General features: G+C 40.8%; 1 protein-coding gene across 1 annotated transcript in view; it reads left to right on the top strand.

Annotated features, from left to right (window-relative positions):
- LOC128743943 (mitogen-activated protein kinase kinase kinase 11) overlaps positions 1–20,447 on the top strand; it is a 62,508-nt gene extending 42,061 nt beyond the window's left edge. The window contains exons 9-11 of the mRNA XM_053840656.1: positions 7,122–7,578; positions 7,802–8,139; positions 16,819–20,447. Coding sequence (XP_053696631.1) covers positions 7,122–7,578; positions 7,802–8,139; positions 16,819–17,798 — 1,775 coding nt within the window. The 3' untranslated portion in view covers positions 17,799–20,447. The remainder of the gene's footprint in view (positions 1–7,121; positions 7,579–7,801; positions 8,140–16,818) is intronic.
- The last annotated feature ends 786 nt before the right edge of the window (positions 20,448–21,233 follow it).

Genomic DNA, 21,233 nt, shown 5'->3' with positions numbered 1-21,233 from the left:
GTAAAATTTGCTTTAGTTTTTTTGTGTGTTTTATTTTTGTTGCTTAATCCTTTTTATCTCTTCTGCAGCGTAGTTCACTAAGGATGGCCATTCGTTCCGGAGCAAAAAGGGCAAAACATACTGCGTGGTTTTGTGATAAGTCCTGTGACGACTCGAATCTGGAAAATACAACAAATTTATTTCATTATTGGTTTACTAATTAATAAAACATTTCCGTTTTCAGTTAATATTAAAGACACGATGGTCGTGCGGTTTTTATCCTCACGGTTTCCTAATTTTTACTGGTTGTACCCGCGTGCGTTGCCTCGTGTCCAACTTTAAGCGAATATGGTACATTCTGTAGTAGAAATGTGTTACAAGCCTTGATAGTTCGATTCCATTCCAGTACCGTCGATTCGGGCGAAATTAAACAGTCGGGGAAATTGAATACCGGAGATCAACGAGGAAAAAAACTCATTAAATACTCTACGCTTATACTCATTCATAAAGCTGATTATGCACTTACAAATATAAAGATTGAGTTAAAGATCGGAATCAACTAGATTGATCTTGTAAATGGCTTGATTTTTTAAAATTTACTATTTTGACCGAATCGCAATTTTCAACATGCCTGATAGAACTCGTTTCCGTTAACATAAATTTCATAAGAATGCAAGAGATCAGTTTATGCTTACATAGTAAAATGCAACTACGCATTCAAAATCGTACATCGTACATTTACACATATATACAGCTATGTTTTTCCCAGGAAACGCAGCTGCGATACTAAAACTTGCTTTATATCCTTTTTATCGTTTATATTTATTCATCAGATGCATCAACCATGCTAATGTAGAGCCGATTGCTTCATTTTCCTACTAGTTGCCAATACGCGACATTGTTGCCTATATGCAGGATAAATCTTGATTACGCCAAATTTTATACTGAGCACATAGATTGATAGCAATATCGTATTTAAACATTATTGGATCGTATTTTTAATACCTATTTTATTTTCCTAAATATATTTCTGTTCAAAGATGTTTACAAAATACTCGAAAAAGTGATCAATTCCATCCGAATTTACGGTATTTTACTAAACCAAACTTGCACACAACATTTAGTTGCACCTGGCGGCGATTCACTGAAACTACAGTTCATTTGCTAGTTGTCACTGTGACTTTGGGGATTTCATTACAGACCGAATAAGGCTCTTATATCATTAGTTGTTTGGTGCTAGGATGCTAGGTATTTGTAACAAATATCTCTAAAGACAGATGGTATTATTGTTACTTTTTCCTTGATCCGATACAAGGTTGTAAACTAATAGGTTATCATAACAAAAAAAAACAAATTATTGCAAAAGCAGCTTTCAAAGTTATTGATCAATACGGTAGAGTGTCATTCAGCGAAAATAGCGTCATCACTGTGGCACATTTTGGGAAATTTTGCGTTATTTGACGAACCACAAATGAAACAAATTCATGACCATTCCTGTACAACGCAATTATGATCCCAATCTCCAGTTCCGCGGGAATTCAGTACTTGCCATTTCACTCTATTTATCGTGCACAAATCGTATTCGATTCAAACACTATTTTTTCAGTATAGCTGTCCAGCATTCTAGCAACATATCCTATCCAACGTATCGGCACATACTACAGGGAAGAAGGGCTCGTTCGAACTTCGTTAATCCTCCGGCGAGACTGGGATACCGCAGACTCTGTAGAATGAAAAATCAATACGCAGTGAACGAGGAGCAAAACAATTCAGACGGGAACTTTCGAAATAGACTCATGCGACGAAAACTGACTATGGATTGAAAACTCGGAACGCAGAACTACCGATCTGTCAACTTCCAAGGGAGCACTTGAGTGCTTTGCAAGGTATTGTAGAACCTCAGGCATCGTCAACGGGCACAACCCTCACCTCGGATGTACCAATAACATCAAAGAGGAATTCTACGCGCAGTTGGAGCGTCAATACGATAGTTGCCCAACATTTGACAAGATCGCATTTCAAATCATTATCATGATTTCAAAATCACGGACAAGTATTTCAACGCTCAAGTCGGGCACGAGGAGGAATACAAAACGAGGATAGGAGGGTACTCGCTGACTTACGAAATTGGTTTAAGATTTACTGACTTTGCCGCCTGCAAGAACTTGCTCGCTTTCTCGCACGGCATTTCTTATACATTGTCACTGACTTCAAACCAGTGTTGCGAAGCCCACATTCAATGCAAAGCATGGGTGCAAATTCCGTTATCGAAATTTGACCTTCTGTTTTTATACGACAGACTTCGCAACCAGCTGTTAGAATACAGGATAGTGCGGGGTCCGTGCTACGATCCTATTGACTCTAACAGCCTCTCCCAGCCGAGATTCGAACATACGACGACTCAACGACGACTCGCTTATTAGACCAGCGTCTTACCTCGAGGCCAAATGGGAGGTTGATTCGGGTTGGTCTAATTTGCTCACATATGCGTACTCATTCTAACGAACACGCCGGCATAAGCAGCCTTTTAAAACTTCCGCTCTTATTTCTTCATGCACTGCAAAGAGTTTTTGCGAGTGTGTGTTTAGCTAACAGCTACAGTCGTCACTCGTCGTTCGTCGTTGCAGCCCAACTTACTGATACCGATTACTCACGACGGCTCGTACTCCCGCCCGTGAGTACAACCGAGGGCGAAGATGGAGAAGAAGAAGAAGAAGAAGAAAAAATAATGCAAAATGTGTATCCCAGTGCGCCACCAGCGTCACGGGCAGCTGATTCCCCGCGAGTTTTTTGGTTCGGGAATAAGTTATGCATGAAGACGATGTGATGACGTGTGTGCGCGAGTATGTGGGTAGCAGAATGTCTGCACACAGCACTGTTTCTTTTAAGCCTGCGTGTGCGGCGTAAGCGTTGAGTGCTATGTTTTTCATACTCTTTCGCGTGCGAGTAGGCATGAGTGACTTCTCGCTCGATTCGCACCATTGCTTCAAAACCTATCAAAGCGCTAAAATTGGTTCGGACCATTCCCTGTTGATGAATAACTTGCGCCAAAAACTCTCCGTTGTGAACAACATTGATAGTATAGTGTACTAGTCACGGTTGTTAGGTATCAGCCAGACGTTGCCGTAATCTACGCATATTCACGGAAAGTAGTCGGAAAAGCACGAGCTGGACGAAGCTCATCTTGTGGACGGTTGAAATTCAACAGCCATTAAAATGAAGCAAAGTGTATAACATCGGGCACGTATCACAGTCAGCAGCACAACTAGTATAAAAATGAATTTAGAAGGGTGATAGATAAGAAGAAAGCTGCGCAGTACCACACGCCAGAAAGTGGAAAGCCACAGGCACAAAAAGATGCAGCGAATCCCAAATCTTTACCACAATAGTTCAAAATAATGGACGCAGTGGTGAGAGTACCCAACAGAAGAGAAAAAAGAACCCAAATCTTCCTGGGGAAAAAGCGCCATCTGAACAAGCACGAGTACGCGGAGTTGGAGCTACTGTTTCGTTCTCAAGAATCACGAAAATTCTACCAGAAACTGAACGCGTAACACAGAGGCTTCCTGCCGCATGCCAAATGTCACGGGCGTTCTGTCGCGAGTCGAAATGTCTTGGAATGATCGGGAGGTGATCGAAGGTGAAGCAGTGCTCCGATGAAGTGCTCGTGGATGGCGCCCAAACGGAAAACCATGACGGCGGGGAAAGCGGTTTCGACGGTGTGACAGACGTGGCAAAGGCGTCAGCCTCAGCGTCAGAACAAGTTAAGGGGACCACCAAGCAAACGAAGAGCAATGAAACGGCTGGTTAGGATGGTATCGGAGCAGAGCTAAAAAAACGGGGTCGGAAAAAATGATCACTTGTCTGTACCAAGGTAAGTTAAAATAGGTGATCTAGTTTTCATAGTTTGTAGAACAGAAGTGCGCGGAACGATTGGTTAGCAACCATCGACGTTGTTTATACATTCAACATTTTCCGCTTTGAAAATTTCGGTGATCGTCAAGGGTAACCTAGCGAGGGTGAAAAACAAATTTGAACATAAGAAAACCTCTCTTGACTAACCTTGGTGATTGTAAGAATTTGAGATACTGAATAGCTATCACAGGAATATAAGGGCGAGTTTTCTGCTTGATGTACTAGAAAGGCGACAAGTTGAACTGTGAGATCTATCGTGCGACCACCGTTCTCAAAGCCGCAAACAAAGTGATTCCTCAAATCATTCTTCGCCGACTATCATCAATTGCGAACAGATTGGCGGGAATTTATCGAACCGACCTCGTTAAAGGAATGTCAACGACGGATCAAATATTTGCGGCTGATTGAATTTGCGATGGACAGTGGTGAGTGCGGACTTCGGCAGGATTATCAATGTTATTCGAATCTGACAGGATTTCGTCAAATGGTGGGTGGGACACCCACCGCATATTCAAGGTAGTGGTCCGTTATGCTTTCAATATACCGCTACAAGGCGTTAGCAACCACCTCCACGACATCGGTATCTTGGTCTACAGAGTTTGACAGTACCCCCATTAAGTTGGACTCATTAGTATTGTACCCCAAACAACAATGGCGTCGCATTGATTTTCTATGGAGTGATTTCCTGCCCAGTATTTTTGACGTTTCAGATTCAGTCACAGAAAAATGGCGATGTGCCGGGGGGTCGTTAGCAACACTTAGGGTACAATCTTTAACAAATCTAGTCAAGTCGTTTGCTATTGTTCATTCTGTGGCAGTTGCTCAGTACACTCGGCTAAAGTGCTAAGCAGAGAAGATTAGGTTAAAAATAAATACGTCAAAATGAAAGAACATGTTGGCCGCACAACCGAGGTCGACCGATGCCGTTTAGGCAGTAGTGTGACGATCGGACTTGATGATTTCGAGGTAATTCGAGTAATTCGAGCTAACTGCCGGACATTGATGCCAGCCATGAAAATCGGAGGCGTATTATCAGCATAAGACGTGCAAAGCTCCCGAACAAAGTGTACTCATTACAAGACGCTGCTTGGTTCTTAAGGACATGAAGTGTGGACAGAGGAGGATCTGTGAGTTCTCGGAGTTTTTGACATACAATTGCTAAGAATGATGTATGTAGTAAGAATACCAGACAATTTCCCTGCAAAGGTGGTGTTTACTTTAAATTCCATAGAAACACGACAAGCAGGATCACAGCGAGTAAGATAGTTGGACCAGGTGGAGCGAGATCTGGCGGTGAGTTGAGTGTCACGGTGCCCAAATGGAAATGAAGAGCGGCTATTCTACAACCGAGTTAATTGGAGATATGTTGTTCGTTCAGCTATGTTTTAGGACCAGCATTGCAACGTTTAAGATTTGTCTAGATCTTCCACACTTTATGACAGACAAAAACAGTGTTACCCACCGATTGTCTGTCCCAGACATTTCTTCCAGACATTATTATTCTCATTTTCCAGATTTTCGTAAAACCGGTTGGCAACGCTGATTTGGGCGGAAAACATATTGAAAAATAAATAAAACCATTTAATCATGATGTTTCTAACCCTGTGCCATTTTCGAAACTTTACGTTACTCTATTATTCATGGGTGTCGTGTCTGTCAGTCATTTCGAACCAAAATCTCCGAAATGCGAGATAAACGTAACTGTATAACGTTGATTCAAAAGCCGGTCCGCTCCTTTTGGGTACGCTGTTACCTAGTACCGTGGATCCCCGTTCGTTCGACCATCGACGTCGTGCAAATTAAAAATGGTTTAAATGTCACAACCAACGTGACACCATTTGCTACTAAAAACAATGTCAATAAACATGACTTGTTTGCACTGATACTAGCGTGTTAAATCTGTTACACATTTCGTTTTCCTAGTGATTCTGATAAAAGTTCGAACGCAGAACGAAATATTCGCTGGTTGTAGCTGCCAACTAAATCAAACCACCAAAACAATAACAAAGAGCAGGGTGGCCAGTTCATACAAGTTTTAGTATATCTAATGTTGCCAGTTATTCATATTAAAATGTAACCCCGTTAGTTTGCAAGAGGAATCGTTCAAATTATAGAACGTATAGAACGATTTTTGACGGAGACAGTCAGCATCTTATGTTCAGCGCTTTAAACAATAACATAAACCATAATGAAATTATCTGACAAAAACTAAAGGAAAACTTCACTAGAATTGTTTAAAAATTAAAGAAAACTATGCGTATATCATGGTAGTGATTATTGTCATTCGCAGTAAGAAACAACTTACACGCCACAGTTCTATTAATGGCCATCTATCGTGACATGTTATAATCAGCAACAGAACCATGTTCGTCTCTATGCTATCTTTTGTTACGTGCGAGGGACGATGAACGAACGCTGAGCAGCTTTTACTGAACAAGAAATATTATTTCCGGCCAATTCTGTGTGCAATCAGTTTCAGTTTAGTTGGAGAAAAAACATTCAACGTGAAGCAAGATTGCACATGAAAACCGTTACATCTCGGGTAGTTGGGCGTCCGTCGAAAGGATCAAACATTTCGTTGCTAAATGACCGCTTGCGTTTCTGTCAGTTGCCGTAGCACTGATAACAAGCGTCGAAATCCCACGTGCCACGCTAGTAATGTACGCAGTTCTGCGAAAAAGTCCATCTGATGGTTACTGCCCATTGGGAGGTTCGTTCTGTAGAACACGAGAAAGGTGTATGCTGTTGTCATTTCAGAGGATTAAGGCAATCTATCACACCGCAGTACCTGTGTCTGGGATGGCACCAGTTGATTTTTATTTGCAGCAAAAAGTGAACGAGCAAGACGACGGAGCATTTACTGGGAATGAATGGCCATCCAGTTCTGCCAAGACGTGAGCACGCTCGCTGTTTTTTTTCTACCCCTAATGATTCTAATTAACACAGCAAAAGCATGCTAAATTTCCAATTAGCTCTACCTTATTTTCAATGCCATAAATCTAACCACCAGTCGTGCTATAAAATCTATCTTCTACGTTTCGTAGCATCTGCCAGTTCCTTTGACCTTGATTAAGTGCTTTCGTAGTTTCTATGTGTGCTTTTTCCATTAACCAATTTCTCTGCCTTATAATAATTTCCTTTGTTGCTCCTTAACCCAGTAGTGAACGATAATAGATGATGAGTGAACAATAACACTCTTGTAATTTGTGGCAACATGTTTGATCTAGATTACGACACCGATGAGTGGTACCCGCCTAATCTGGGCTTTGCCGGTGATGCGTCGCTGAACACGCCGCTTTGCACAAGTTTAACAAGATTTGGTGGACTCCCCAGTACGGTTCCGATGCCGACACTTTATGCTTCCGAAGGACAGCGCAAACCAAAGTTATCGATTATAGAATTAGTGTTGTACAATATTGCCTCGATGCTGGCGGGCGTCGCCTCCGGGTACGATGTTCGAGTGTCGAACGTTTCACCCCTTCACCCCCGTTTGCATCCGACGTCTGCGATGAGTGACATATATCAGCTCCAGCCTAGTCCTTACCATCAGCTACATCACCCGTCACAGCCACTTTTATCTATACCACAGCATTTAGATAGTAATGTAGATCAAGAGTACACGGAAGTGTATAACGAAAGGATTCACGCTCACAACACCTACCATGGACCGGTAAAGCAGAGTAGGTGAGTAATTGTTTGGAAACAATCTGCACACTTATCCGTACATGCGAGTTGAAACTACGCGGAATTCTTTTGAAGTAAACAAACTCTGGCTAAGGCACATAGAAACTTAAGAGAGTTTTTCACTTTAAAGGAATTTTAATTAGTTTCAACCTGTTTACTGAAGCCCGTTGAAAAATATGTCCCCTAGGTTCGGTGAGTAATGTGACCTTTTTCTTTCTCCCAGGACGCAGATGTCTTCACTTAGCCCCAGACAGGACGACCGTCCGTTACGATTTACCGATTCACCTCAGCACTATTTACCTTCAACGATGTCGACAACCAGTGGTTTGGGATCGAACTACACACCTTCGGGTCCGAGCTCTTCGCTAAGCGGCGGGGCGGGAACTCAGCCACCTACGCCTTCACCGCGACGAAAATCGAGCACCACTTCTTTCGTCGACTACGGTGAACTACCGGAGGAGCAGGAGAGTAGAGCTGGCCTCTACGTGCCTGGTGACTATACCCATTATCCACAGCAGAACAGTGCCATGTTTGCAACCGGGACCAATGCGGGCTATTTCGGTAAGTCTGCGAGAATAAAAATAAAACGTTTGTAGCTTATTCCCGTTCTGTGACTAAGAATAAATTGTCTGACCTAAAAATATTTAAGAAAAAAAAACTACCATTAATACAGAACTAATGTGTGTTAGATGGCCTATCACACTTGAATTTGCGAATCGATGCTGACCATCTTTTACCGGTTGTGCTGAACGATGTGCTTATCCATCTACTACCTATAATGTGATATATGAAAATCTGCTGTAATTTGTGTCGTGTGTGATTTTGAGTTGTTTCTCATTTTTCCGATGAGCAATCTTTTTTGTATATGAATTCATCACCGCGACTATTGACCTTGAAACTTTTCGTTCATTTTCACTCATTCGTAATTGAAAAATAAAATTATAATAGAAATCACATAATTGCTGCATCTATTATGTGTCGATCGGTATCTAAATCATGGCAATCCATTCATAATTGGCAGAGCTGTTAGAGTTTAAAATCTTTCATATTTTCGTGACGCTTGCATTTTTTGATTTTTCAGAATGACACCCTATCCCAAACCTTGCCGTAAGACGTAATCCTACGACAAAAAACGAACATAAAAATCCTGTTAATCTCAAAAAATGAATAGGGTGATTTATGTATTTTGGACAAGCGTTACGCCTCCTCTATTTTGGACATTTTTCATTTGATTTTGCCGCAAAAGTCCAAACCAGAGTATGCGTAACGCCTGTCCAAAATATATCAATCACCCTTTTTTTCTTTTGTTTTTCAAATCGGGCATGCATTACTAGGTTTTATACTTGTTTGACGACCATTGTTTTAACTTTAATTATTACCATAGTCTGAATTTTTCCCCGAGCTCAGCCATCATTCTTCGCACGAATTGGTTGCTCACTTGTTTAGCGGTGAACTTGCTCTATTAACAGTTTTATTATGGCTTTATAGCTAGCTATAAACAGTTTTCACTTGTAGCATCTTGATATTGCGCAACACCATGATAAAACCAGAGGCTAATTCATACCACAATATAACCTCTATGAAACTGAAGTAAAACCAAGCGGCTTTAGAATTGTTACTTGCGATCTTGCTCAATCTACGTCGAGCTCCACAAGGGCTTAAATAACATTGTTGGGAAGCCTACACAAAAAGGTAAAACCTTGGGTGTAAACGTCTTTAAAACTTGACAGCAAACCTTCAAGCTGACTAGGCGGTTGTGCAACCTACACATTTGATTCTAATATATCATGCGCCTGGAGACATAGAAGTCGACAAGTCATCGGCATAGCCGAGACTATGTTCACGTCTAATTCTAAGTCCAAAACTAAATCTAAGTCCAAGTACAAGTGCAAATTCAAAAAATCCTATCTCTTATCCTCCAAATAGTTTAGTCCAAGAAGTCTAAGTCGAAGAAATGCCAGTCTAGAAGGTCCGAGTCCAAGAAGTCCCAGTCCAAATCCAAGTAGTTCAAGTCCAAGAAATCCCACTCCAACAGTCCAAGTCCAGGTTCAAGAAGTCCCAGTCCAAGTTCAAGAGGTCAAAGTCCAAGATGTCCTTGTCCAAGAAGTCCAAGCCCAAGACGTCCAGGTCCAAGTCCAAGTCCCAAAAATCCATGTCCAAGAAGTCCCAGTTCAAGAAGACCAAATTCAAGAAGTCTCAGTTCAAAAAGTTCAAATCCAAGAATTTCCAGCCCAAGATGTCGCAAGTCTAAGAAGTCCAAATCCAAGAAGTCTAAGTCCAAGGATGTACTAATCTAATGGGTTCAAGTCCAAGAAGTCCAAGCTCTTGTGCAAGTCAAAATCCAAGCGGTTCAAGTTCAAGTAATCCAAATTTAAGAAGTCCAAGTTCAAGAAATCCAACTTTTAGAACTTCAAGTCCAAGTAGTTTAAGTACAAGGAGTCCAAGTCCAAGTGCAGGTCCAAATGACAAAAAGTGAAGTCCAAGTAGTTTAAGTCCAAGAAGTCCAACTACAAGTGCAAATCCAAATCCAAGAAGTTCCGGTCCAGGTCCAAGTTCAACAAATCCAAGTCCAAAAAGTTCAAGTCCAGGTAATCCAGGTCCAAAAAGTCCAAGTCCAAGAGCTGCAAGTCTGCGAAGTCTAAGTTCAAAAAGTGCCAGTCTAAGTCTAAGTCCAAGTGCAAGTTCAAATCCAAGAAGTTCAAGTTCAAGGACTCCCTGGCCAAGTCAAGGTAGTTCAGATCCAAGAAATACCTGTCTGGGTGGAGGTGGGCTTGGCTCTTTTGTATGCGCGCCTCTAAACCGTTCATTTGCTGACGCAAATCGATTCAAGAGTGGCTCATGGTTCACGGTTCGTTTGTTCGCCAAGTTGATGTTTCGGTAAATTATGAGTCACGAACCAAACTTCGTGTCACCTCGGGTACGTTTGAAGAATCGTAGTTCTTTTACAAGTGCCGTATCTTTTAATGCTCTTTTTCGTGAACCGCTTCTTATGAACGGCTCGTGAGCCGTTCGTTCATCCCTAAGTCCAAGTTGTAGAAACCCAGGAATGCCCAGTTCCCAAGTTCGAGAAGTTCAAGTCTGAGAAATCTAAGTCCAAGCAATGCCAGTACAAAAGATCCAAGTCCAAGAAGTCCAAATACAACTAGTTTAAGTCCAAGCCCAAGCAGTCGAAGTCCAAGTGCAGATCCAAATCCAAGAAGTCCAAATCTAAGAAGTTTACGCCAAGAAGTCCAAGTTCAAGAACTTTAGTTAGACTGGTACCTAAGTCCAAGTGCAAGTCCAAGAAATCTCAGTTCAAGTAGTCCAAATTCAAGTCCTAGTTCAAGTCTAAGAAGTCTACGTCCTAGAAGTGCTAGTTCAATCTAATCTAATTCAAGTCCGAGAAGTGCCAGTCCAATCTAATCTAACCTAATTTCACACTAATGCAGCCAATTCTTGAAAGCATCCTGGGAAATGCCGATTACTTGAATCAGCCATTTTTCTTGTCAACGGCCAGGCCAACTGCGCATGTATTGCAGAGTTTTTGTAACGGTAGATTTTACAATTGACGGAGGGAACGGTAGAAGAAAGTAATGAAACAAAGAGTCGATAGGATCTAACAGATTGAGATCAGGCGTGAAGGGGAAAGAGCGGATGATGAGGGGTAAGGGAGGGTCATATGAAGCAACGCTTTAGAAGTTGTGTACTGCAAGCCGGATTCGAACCCACTTTTGTCACCTGGACATGTGACTCGCCGGTGGTAATGATCCTTTGAACCACAGAGGTGCTGGACAAAAGCGTGCGACGTATTACAAAGTCTGCTAACCGTTGGCAGGTTGAGTTATTTTTAGACTCAAATTGTGCCTCTTCCTCCGTCTGCTGATAGAAACCACCGACCGAGAAGTTTAATCTAACTCGTTTTACTAACGGAACGACGCCACCATGCAGGCCCTTGCGACTTACAAGGTACTGCGCGTGACGCTGTTCGTCTGTCAGGGTGTTAGCCGCGATTCTCAACGCGGGTGTTCGGGGAAAGGTTCCATTCCTATAGAATAGACCAACCTCGCTGTTTTTTTATGTCTTGACCTTGAATGTATCGCAGAGAGAATTCCAAAGAATCAAGTGGAACCAGAAATAATACCTAATTCCATTAAACTTTTTGAAATCAAGGCGAAGGAACAAAGCATGGATCTCCCTACCAAATGCTTCACATACAGATAATGATTTTTTTACTGTCGGGAGTATCTTTACTGTGTGACCGCTAATTACGCTATGGACATACTTAGTAACATGTAAACAAGTCAGTCCATATCACCCAGATATATTTATACCACACATCTCCCCCTTTCTCAGAAAAAAATAAAGTAGGTGCAGTTTTACTTAACTTATAAATAAACTCCGCTAATTTGTTTAAGAGTGTACGTTTTACTTCACAATGGGCTATTACAATTTTCTTAAATGACACCCTTCGTTGAAAGTCGGCTGTCAAATATTGTTCGTCAAGTCATGGGTAACTTAGTTACGATCGTTCTACGTCTGCAAACGAGCCTCCAACTTTTCATTTGCTTTTAACATTTTTCAATTGAAAGGGAAAAAATAGAGAAGACTTAGCGAGTACAATTTACGTTAGTTTTGAATGAAGTTTCAGTACCTTAATGTGTGAATTTATCCAGTAATGTAAAGAAGCTGATAAAAATCTTCCACAAGAGAAGCTGATAAAAATTAAAAGCATACTATCAGCTGCGGAACAGGCATCGTTTCAAAAGTTTGAATTTGTAGGATTTATTCTCGTGTGCAATCAACAGCAGCTAGTGATATCTTCGGATCTTCTTTGAAATGGTCCGCAATCTGAAATTCAAGTTTGGCGCATTTACAATGACCACATCAAGGCGCACCGTATGTTTCAAGGGACCATTTTCATAATAAAGCAAAGTTCGAAAACTAACAATGTTATACTGTTTACGGATGATGGAATTTTCTGGTCGATTTACATTTCTGGCTGCAAGGATATTTATAGGCTCACCTAGCAGCTGATGAGGCTTAAGCGTTTAACAGAGACCACACCAAGGTGCATAAAACTTCACTAGCACCGGACGCACTGTTTGAAAAATTTTGCGTAGTTAGTAGCACTGAGGGGTTCACGAACAACATAAATCAACGGGATAGTGACGATCATCTAACGGCATCTGTGTATAATCTTCCTGACTTACTTTATAAGAGCTGTTTTGATGCCTTCTGCGCGGGTTTTGCTACTCGCAATGCGCGTACTTACCCGCCCTGCCCGGCGTATGTGCGGCCCTTTCAATTCGCTTTATGCTGCCCTTTCGATCTGCCATTGCGCGGTCCTTTCAACCCGCCACTGCGCGGCCATTCTAACCCGCCATTGTGCGGTCCTTTCTATCCGTTTTTATGCAGTCTTTCCGACCCGCGATTGCGCGGTTCTTCCAACCCGCGATTGCGCGGTCCTTCCAACCCGCGATTGCGCGGTCCTTCCAACCCGCGATTGCGCGGTCCTTTCGACCCGCGGTTGTGCGGTCTCTCCGATCCGCCATTGCGCGGTCCTTCCGACCCGCCATTGCGCGGTCCTTTCGACCCACCATTGCGCGGTCCTTCCAACCTGCCATTGCGCGGTCCTTCCGACCCGCCATTGCGCGGTCCTTCCGACCCGCCATTGCGCGGTCCTTCCGACCCGCCATTGCGCGGTCCTTCCGACCCGCCATTGCGCGGTCCTTCCGACCCGCCATTGCGCGGTCTTTCCGACCCGCCATTGCGCGGTCCTTCTGACCCGCCATTACATAGTCTTTCCGACCCGCTTTGTTGGTGATCAATAATAATTTTTCCTTCAAAAGTTGTTCCCACTTGAAAGACAATGCAATTTTCCTAAATATGTTTCCGCAATCTACAGCTGTAGTCACTCAATAGAATCTCTGTTTCATCCATCTTCGTGCTTCTGTCAGTAATTTAAAATAACGCACCGATAGAGATTGTCTCTTTATCAGCGCAATGATCCCTCATCTTTTTCACTGTACTGCAGCAGAAAGTCTAAAGATTTATGACCCTGTACCAACCACTTTGGCTATCCCACTTCGTAGAAATGATAATCCTAGCAGATCGAATCTTCTCATGAATAACTGTTGATCTGCTATTTCATTTTTTTTATAATTGCTCGCACTTGTCACTATAATTGAAGGCGACTAATGCCGCAGCTTCCGCCTGCCGTTTTCCACCTATTGATTGTGCTTAAAATGAATTTTCTTCCGGCGAGATTTTTGTTCTGCTTTCTCTTCAAAAACAATTCTGCATTGGTCACGACATGAAAAAATCGAACACTTGTTTTATCGGAAAACAACCCGGAGAATATCTTACAACTCACTTTTCGAATTTTCAGCACCATACTGCCAAAAGCAAAAAAAGAAACCGCTACACCGCTATCGTGAGATAGTCGAGAAAAATCAATAACTTGTAAACGCTTCTCCCCCAGCTAAATCTTGGTCTTAGTCCATAACACTTTGAATTTCCATATTTTTTTCATAGTCCTGTCACGGTCGCCAAATTGTGTGACCGCTAATTACGCTATGGACTAAGACCACCCAATTGATACCGGTAGTAGCGTACAACTTACCTCGTCAGCAGTCCAATGATGAAAGAGGACGATTCTCCTCATGTCTTGCACACCACGCGTAGAATCAATAAACGTGGTTGCTGTGACTACAATATATTCGTTGTGTTACTTAGTAACATGTAAACAAGTCAGTCCATATCACCCAGATATATTTATACCACACATTTACTAATAAAGGTTAAGTGATATTCTGGGTCCTCGGGGATGAACTAACTTAGACCAGAAGCCAGGCTGCAATTGGCTAAGGATATAGCGCTTCTCTGAAATGTGGCTCAATGGTTGCCTAAAACTAGTTGTGCATAGTTAGGAACTGAAAACCTCATGACTCCGCACCTCCTAACTTGGCTGCTCATTTATACAAATTGAAGTATTTCCAGGTATGGCCATGTGGAAACGCTAAAAGTCCAACAAGCAGCCACGTAGCAAGAGGTGGGGGCCATGAGCCCTATCTTGGCTCCTAATACATTATATACATATCTTACTGCTTATAAATATAATACATTACTATACATTTGATGTATTTTAGTTCTAAACGAAAAAATATGCATATAAAACAGTTAAAATCAAAATTGGGTCCCCGGGCCCCCCCTTCTGGCTACGCGGCTGCCAACAAGTCCAAGTCCTTGTAGTTGAAATATAAGTAAGAGGTCCAAGCCCAAGAAGTCAAGGTTCAAGTCCAAGAATTCTTAAGTCCAAGATGTCCTAGTTCAAGAAGTCCAAGTCCAAGACATCCAAGTCCAAGAAGTGCAAGTCCAAGAAGTGTAAGTCCAAGAAGTCCAAGTCAAAAAAGTCTAATTCTCAGAAGTCTGCCATTTCAAAAGGTGTAAGCCCAAGAAGTCCAGGTCCAAGAAACCCAAGCGAAGTCCAAGTCTATAAAGTCCAAGTCCAAGAAGTTACAGTTCAAACCCAAGTCACAGTTGAAGAATTATTATGCTGTCTAAATACAAGAAGTTCAAGTCTGAAAAACCAGAGAAGTCCAAGTTCTTAACCAAGTCCTAGTCCAAGCCCAAGATATGCGAAAAAGCTACTTTAGGTGAAACAACTTGACGCGATTGGATCTGGAAGGTCGCAAAATAATGGATTTGCGTGATTTATTTTCGGGTGTTGAAATTAAAGTGAAGTGTGGGGGTATTTCAGTTACTGATTTAGGTATATTTGAAGATGTATTTTATATTGGGAGTTTTTATATTTTATATTTTTGGGATGCCAAAATAGTGAGTATTATGCTGTTGGCAGCTGGGCGTGTAGATGCTCTCTAGAAATCAGTGTCTTCCTGGCAGTACGTGTCGAAAACCAACGAATATCGAAGAACAGATTTCAATGATGATTTTGAAACTTTAGGGCAATTGTTACGTAGCGGTTTTTGAAAATTTAGAAAATTACCAAAATGGCGGCCATTTTCCCAAAAAGAATGAAGAGCTCATAAAAAATAGAAAAATGGAGACATCGCTGAAAAAATCGGTCCACTAGATTCGGAGATCCACGTACCGTCAGGTAAAAAAATATGGTTTAGAGAAAAACGCGTTTAAACTTGCATGCAGCGTCGCAGCGATGTACTTTTCTTGAGGAGGTCTTATAGGTTTTGCTGCAACTTTTCAACGAGACCAGATATCGAAAAATCTTTTTGGCACAACATTTCTGAAAGTATCCAGCTTTTTACGAGCCATAATGGCGGACGTGTTCGTAATATTTGAACAGCATTTTTGACATTTCCCTAATACATCGCACGTTTTCTTTCCGCACGTTCATTTAGTTTTACCGTGAACGCGTGGAAAGAAAACGTGCGATGTATTAGGGAAATGTCCAAAATGCTGTTCAAATATTACGAACACGTCCGCCATTATGGTTCGTAAAAAGCTGGATAAGTCTAAAAAGTTCGAGTTTTTAGACTTTCCAGAGTAGGGTATATTCTTAAGCATTAGGAGTTATATCGCCAAGTCATTTTCAAGCAAAAGCAAGGAACTTGAGTTCCTTATGATTGGAAGGCAAGGGACACTGGGAGTTGTTTTTTCATCTGTGACCAACTATTCCAGTTGTTCAAAAAACGGCAAAAAACGTTCAACGTACATTAAAATAAGGCAAACGTTAATATAAAATAAGGCAAAAAACTAAAGCTTTTATTGCATTTAATATATTAAAAATAGATTCATCTCAAAGAAAATAACGTTATAAATTTCGGTAGGGTTATGCTGTGACCAGGCGAAGGTTTTACTGGAAACAGGTGGTAATTTAAACTGAAGAATAAAGTAGTAAGAAGAATAAAAAGTAGTGTCCTATTTGCTTAAGATTCATACCAGTTCTTACGTTAGCACAAATTAATGATTGAAACGATCTGTAAATTCTATTAGAATTCAAGTTTAGTTTATCATAAATACAACCTATCAACGTTAATTATTAAAATCTCGCATTATGTTGTCTAAACATGATAAAAATTGGGCTATATATTTAGAATGTTCTTCACTCATATTTGGTTCGACTCAATTAAATCAAACATGTTCAGTGTAATTTTTATATCAACCAAAGAACCAAATCAACCAAATTAAATTCTAGTTTCAAATTTGTCTTATTCCCTTGCTTTACTTACTAACGAATAACGAATCACTCAAACAACTCTTTTCGTTTGTGTACTTTACCCACAGGTTCCCACTACTTCCCATATCGACCAGAGATCAACTTTGCCTTCGAGCGCGACACGAAGTCGTACGGCGGAGAGCCGGTGTACGAGGATCATCATTACGATAGTGCTTCTTATCATGACTACGCCTACGAGGGCGGCAGTATGAGCAATCGCTTCAGTGCTCCTCGCGTTCCTACGATGGGCGTCAATGCAGCAGGTCACAGGCGAACGCTTTCAAATGTGTCCACAACGGCGAGCAATATCAATCAAGGGTTTCATTTTGATGGTGAGGACGTTGATCTGGTGGACGACGCTATGTATAATCTAAATAATTTCTACATTAATAACAACCAAAATGCTGGTAAAGTGCCGGACAGTAGCCTAATTCCCAATCGCATGCATGAGTATGAAAACATTCCAAACTATTTTAAGAGGCAAACTAGTCTAAACGCAGGCTATTCGGGTCATTTTTCTAATGAATTTATCAATATCAGCAATCATGAACGGCCTGCTAGCATAGGCTTAGAACATGGCGGGTTACCCTCCTCCGGGACGGGCACTCAGTTTAGGTTACGATCTAGTTTGAAGAAATACAACACACAACAGCAACCACAATCGCAGACGCAACAACAGCAAACACAAACCAAGTACAGCACCGGTTCGAGTGGCAGTTGTGGCACACCGGTTACGACTAATCCCACACCACCGGATAGTTTGACCAGCGACGACAGCTCCTATTTGAGTGCAAAGGACAACTCATCATCGATGTCCTCGCAGAGCCGCGTTCGGTTTACCCCCGAGCTGCTTTTGGATATGCAACAACGCCAGAGCCAGTCATCGCACCATTTGCTGCTAGGACATGGTTCCGTGCATGAAATCGTCTCACACGTGCCACTTGGACGTAAATCATCCAGTGGTCCAACCGGGGTCACGACTTCCGCTAGCAGTGCTTCACTCGCAACCGGACGGCATTCGAACGTGGGTGAACCGGGGCAATCCTAGCAGTACGTTAAAACCTACATGGTGTAACTTTCGATTTTCTCCTTGGTGCACTTATTGATCCGCGCACTCTTTATGGCCAGGACGGGGGGTAATAAGAAGATTAAATGCTACAATAGAGAGATGGAGCAATATCGCTTCCAACAGACAGAGGAGATTATGTTCTTAACGTTTTCATTGCAGTATTCTAGGGAAAACAACGCTAATACTCGATAAAAAAGGCCATAATAATTTTCAAGCAAGCAACTGTCTAATACTCAACCATATTGCGGCAGCATCACTTGTGCTTTCTGTGAGCAGTCACTGTTCGTTAGGTGTAGCTTTTACATACACTCGTAGGTACATTCAATTCATATGTGCACTTTTGTCCTCTGTGACTCAGATGTTCAACTTGTCCCGTTCATTTCGTATTTCGATTGCTCGCTTATCAGTCAAGGTTGAAGGATGCGAAACACTAGTCAAATCAAAGCTTGGAATCCAACTTATACGACGTTATAACCACATAACCTAATGAGTCTCCTTGACTTTTGGAAACCTTGCTTCAAAAAGACACAATTAGTGATATAGTTAAAATTGAAAAGTTTTACAAATGGACGCAAATGGACTACTTTCGCTTGCAATCGATAAATTAGTGCAAGCTAAGCGCGTATTTTTCCGCATTCGAAGTGTTTGATAACTTTGTAATGCCACTGTTAACAGCACGGACGCTGTAACTTTGTCAAGTGAAGAAGTGCAAAATTGCGGAGAGACGAAAGTCCTTTTAAGCTTCATTTCATTTTTGTTTCATAGATTTAATAGTGCTACGTGCTGCTGCTGTGCGCTGCCGCTCGCTCTGGTAAAGTTGTTTCCTTTCGTTAGCTGCTTACTGCGTGGTTTTCATTGTACGAGAACGACCGTGGTGACATGTGATACGATACGCGGAAAAAGGAAACGGTTCAGATGGGAAAATTGATACTGCTTTTACGTTTTGTGTGTTTCTACAGTGTTTGGGTCAGCTTTGGTGATAGCAATCGGATAGTAAACACTTTACATGGGATGTTGGAAGGATTTCAGTTGGCCTTAGCAGTGATGTTTGTCTTCCTGTTGAGGTGGAGGATCTAGAGGATGATTAATTCTTTTGCAATATTTGTTGGCGAATAGTGTTTATATAAAGTATCAAGGATAGCGTATCATATGTAAAAAAATATTTTTGTTCCGTGACACAATTTACAAGAAATTACCAGAATATTCCATTAAGCGGAAGGTGTTTTGAATTTGAAATGAAAATTTCAATTCAAAATCCAATCGTGTGATGTATTTTTAACTGATTTCGATTCCTTTTGAAGCTGGCATCCGTAACGGTTGGTGAAACGTGTTTCAGTTTATTTTGAGACAATGATTTTTGATTTTTCGCTTTTTTTATTTTTCGCAATAAATATTGGATTACAGGTTAACTATCTTAAAGTTGACTGAAGTTGAAACTAGTAATAAAACTAAACGTTTGCGTTTCCTTGCTAAAAATATTTATTTACAGATATAAACAAAATAACACGCGTCTCCATTACATTATGACAACTTTACTTCTTTGAAAATGTGTGTAACAAGATAGGGTCAATTAAGCATTAGTGGACACTTTAGTGCTTGAGTTGTTTTCTTGTATGAAGTATTTTGAACTGGTAATGCTAAATACCCAACCGATGGCACTTAAAATATTAGTAACTTTCGATTTAGCCTTTACTTTGACCAGTGTATTTTGATCCTTCAGCTTTTGACATTCAACATGAGAGGATATTTGATAGAACGCGGGTCGAAGATGAATTTACAGAGCGGGTATGAGAAACGAACTGAGTCGCCTTACCAGGTAGAATTAAGAGCGTTAGTGTATGCAATGGAATGCGATGCGATACTGCAAGTAAATGAATAAGAAAATGCAAGACTGTCAGAGGGAACGGGATTCCCTAACTTGTACCGATCAAAAAATTAAGCAAATAATTTTTCTGTGGGCCAAATTTTGAGCAATTTGAGTTTTTTTAAACATTGTTCGCGCGTGTTAGAAATCAGACAGATTTTTTTTAAATATGGCAAATTAAAATTCATCGTGCGTCCCTTTTTGGAGAAGCTAATTACCGAGATTCGAGTGATGAAGTGAGATATTAAGTTCATACCTTTTATGGATCTAAACAGTTGCTAGTTTTCCATCCAAAATGGGACGTACTTGATTATCACGTACTAATCATTTTACAAAATAGCTATCATTGCTCCAAGTTTGGTCACCTTGGAGCAAAATTTGTGTTGACATGCGTTATAAGTTTTGACATGTGGAACGAATGGTGGTGTTAAACAAACTGTAACAATTATATTACATAAATATATGGCCATATACGCGGTGACATACCTCTAAATAGGCAAAACTAAAACTGCAGTCCTTGTCTTGAAATGTTACTTTATTAAAATTAGAGAAAAATGGCAATATTTATTTCACGAGTTCATCGTGTTTTGATTTCGGTTTAAACTGTCATTGATATGTTGTGCAGCCTGTTCTATTTGCTCTTTACTTTTTACTGAAAAGATTGGTAGCATAAATTAATATTATACTGGAGTTCCGATGTTAGAAATAACTCTAAACAAACGATTTAAGACATCAGAAATATTGTTTGAATATGTGTAACAAAACAGAACAAGGAATAAAATCTTTTGTTTTGCATTCAATTAAATTTCACAACACAGAAATTCTTTCATGATAAATGTAATAGCGCAAATCGAATACAGTATTGTTTATAATTAGTATCGACAATTGTCTTTTATATCCAACCTAGTATGCTACCTAGTATGCAGCGAGTTTTCAAATGACCTGCATTTTTAAATATTGTGTTCACTTCACTGTATAAGTTGATTTAAAGGATAAATGTGTTGCCAATTGCGAATTCGTTTACTAACCTGGTTCATCCAGTTTTGCAAATGAGGAACAAATGAGCCTATCCAATTAAAAACCGGATTAAATAAACGAATTCACTGTAAAATGCTGCCAAACGTGAAATAAACATTTGTGCATCTTAGTGTGATGGCATATTAAATTCTATGTTTCGTTTTACCAGTAAGGTTAGCAATCCAGATTGAACAAAACTTTAGCTTTATCCCTCATACTGATCACAAATCACAAATCGGCTGCTAATAGTATGTTAACGAGAAATTACATTTTGAAGGTGCTTTGCTTTTTCAGCTATCAGACTGAAAAACGAACGAGTTAGCAGGTCATTTTTATATCCAATCGCAATCAGATGTGGTTTCACTCAGCATTAATTAACAATAAAAATCAAAGCTAACAGAAATTAATCGTCCCGCGAGGATTATACCATAGATCCGTAATGAAAGCGAAACGTGGATAGCCGATGTATAATGCATTTGAAAGCCGTGGACCTTGGATTGCATGGGAACCTCTTGTGAGGCTAGTAGTAATGG

This window comes from Sabethes cyaneus, chromosome 3 (genome assembly GCF_943734655.1).
Source record: "Sabethes cyaneus chromosome 3, idSabCyanKW18_F2, whole genome shotgun sequence".
Classification (NCBI taxonomy): Eukaryota; Metazoa; Arthropoda; class Insecta; order Diptera; family Culicidae; genus Sabethes; species Sabethes cyaneus.
Note: the sequence above shows the minus strand (reverse complement) of the source record. Positions and strands in the feature narration are given on the sequence as shown.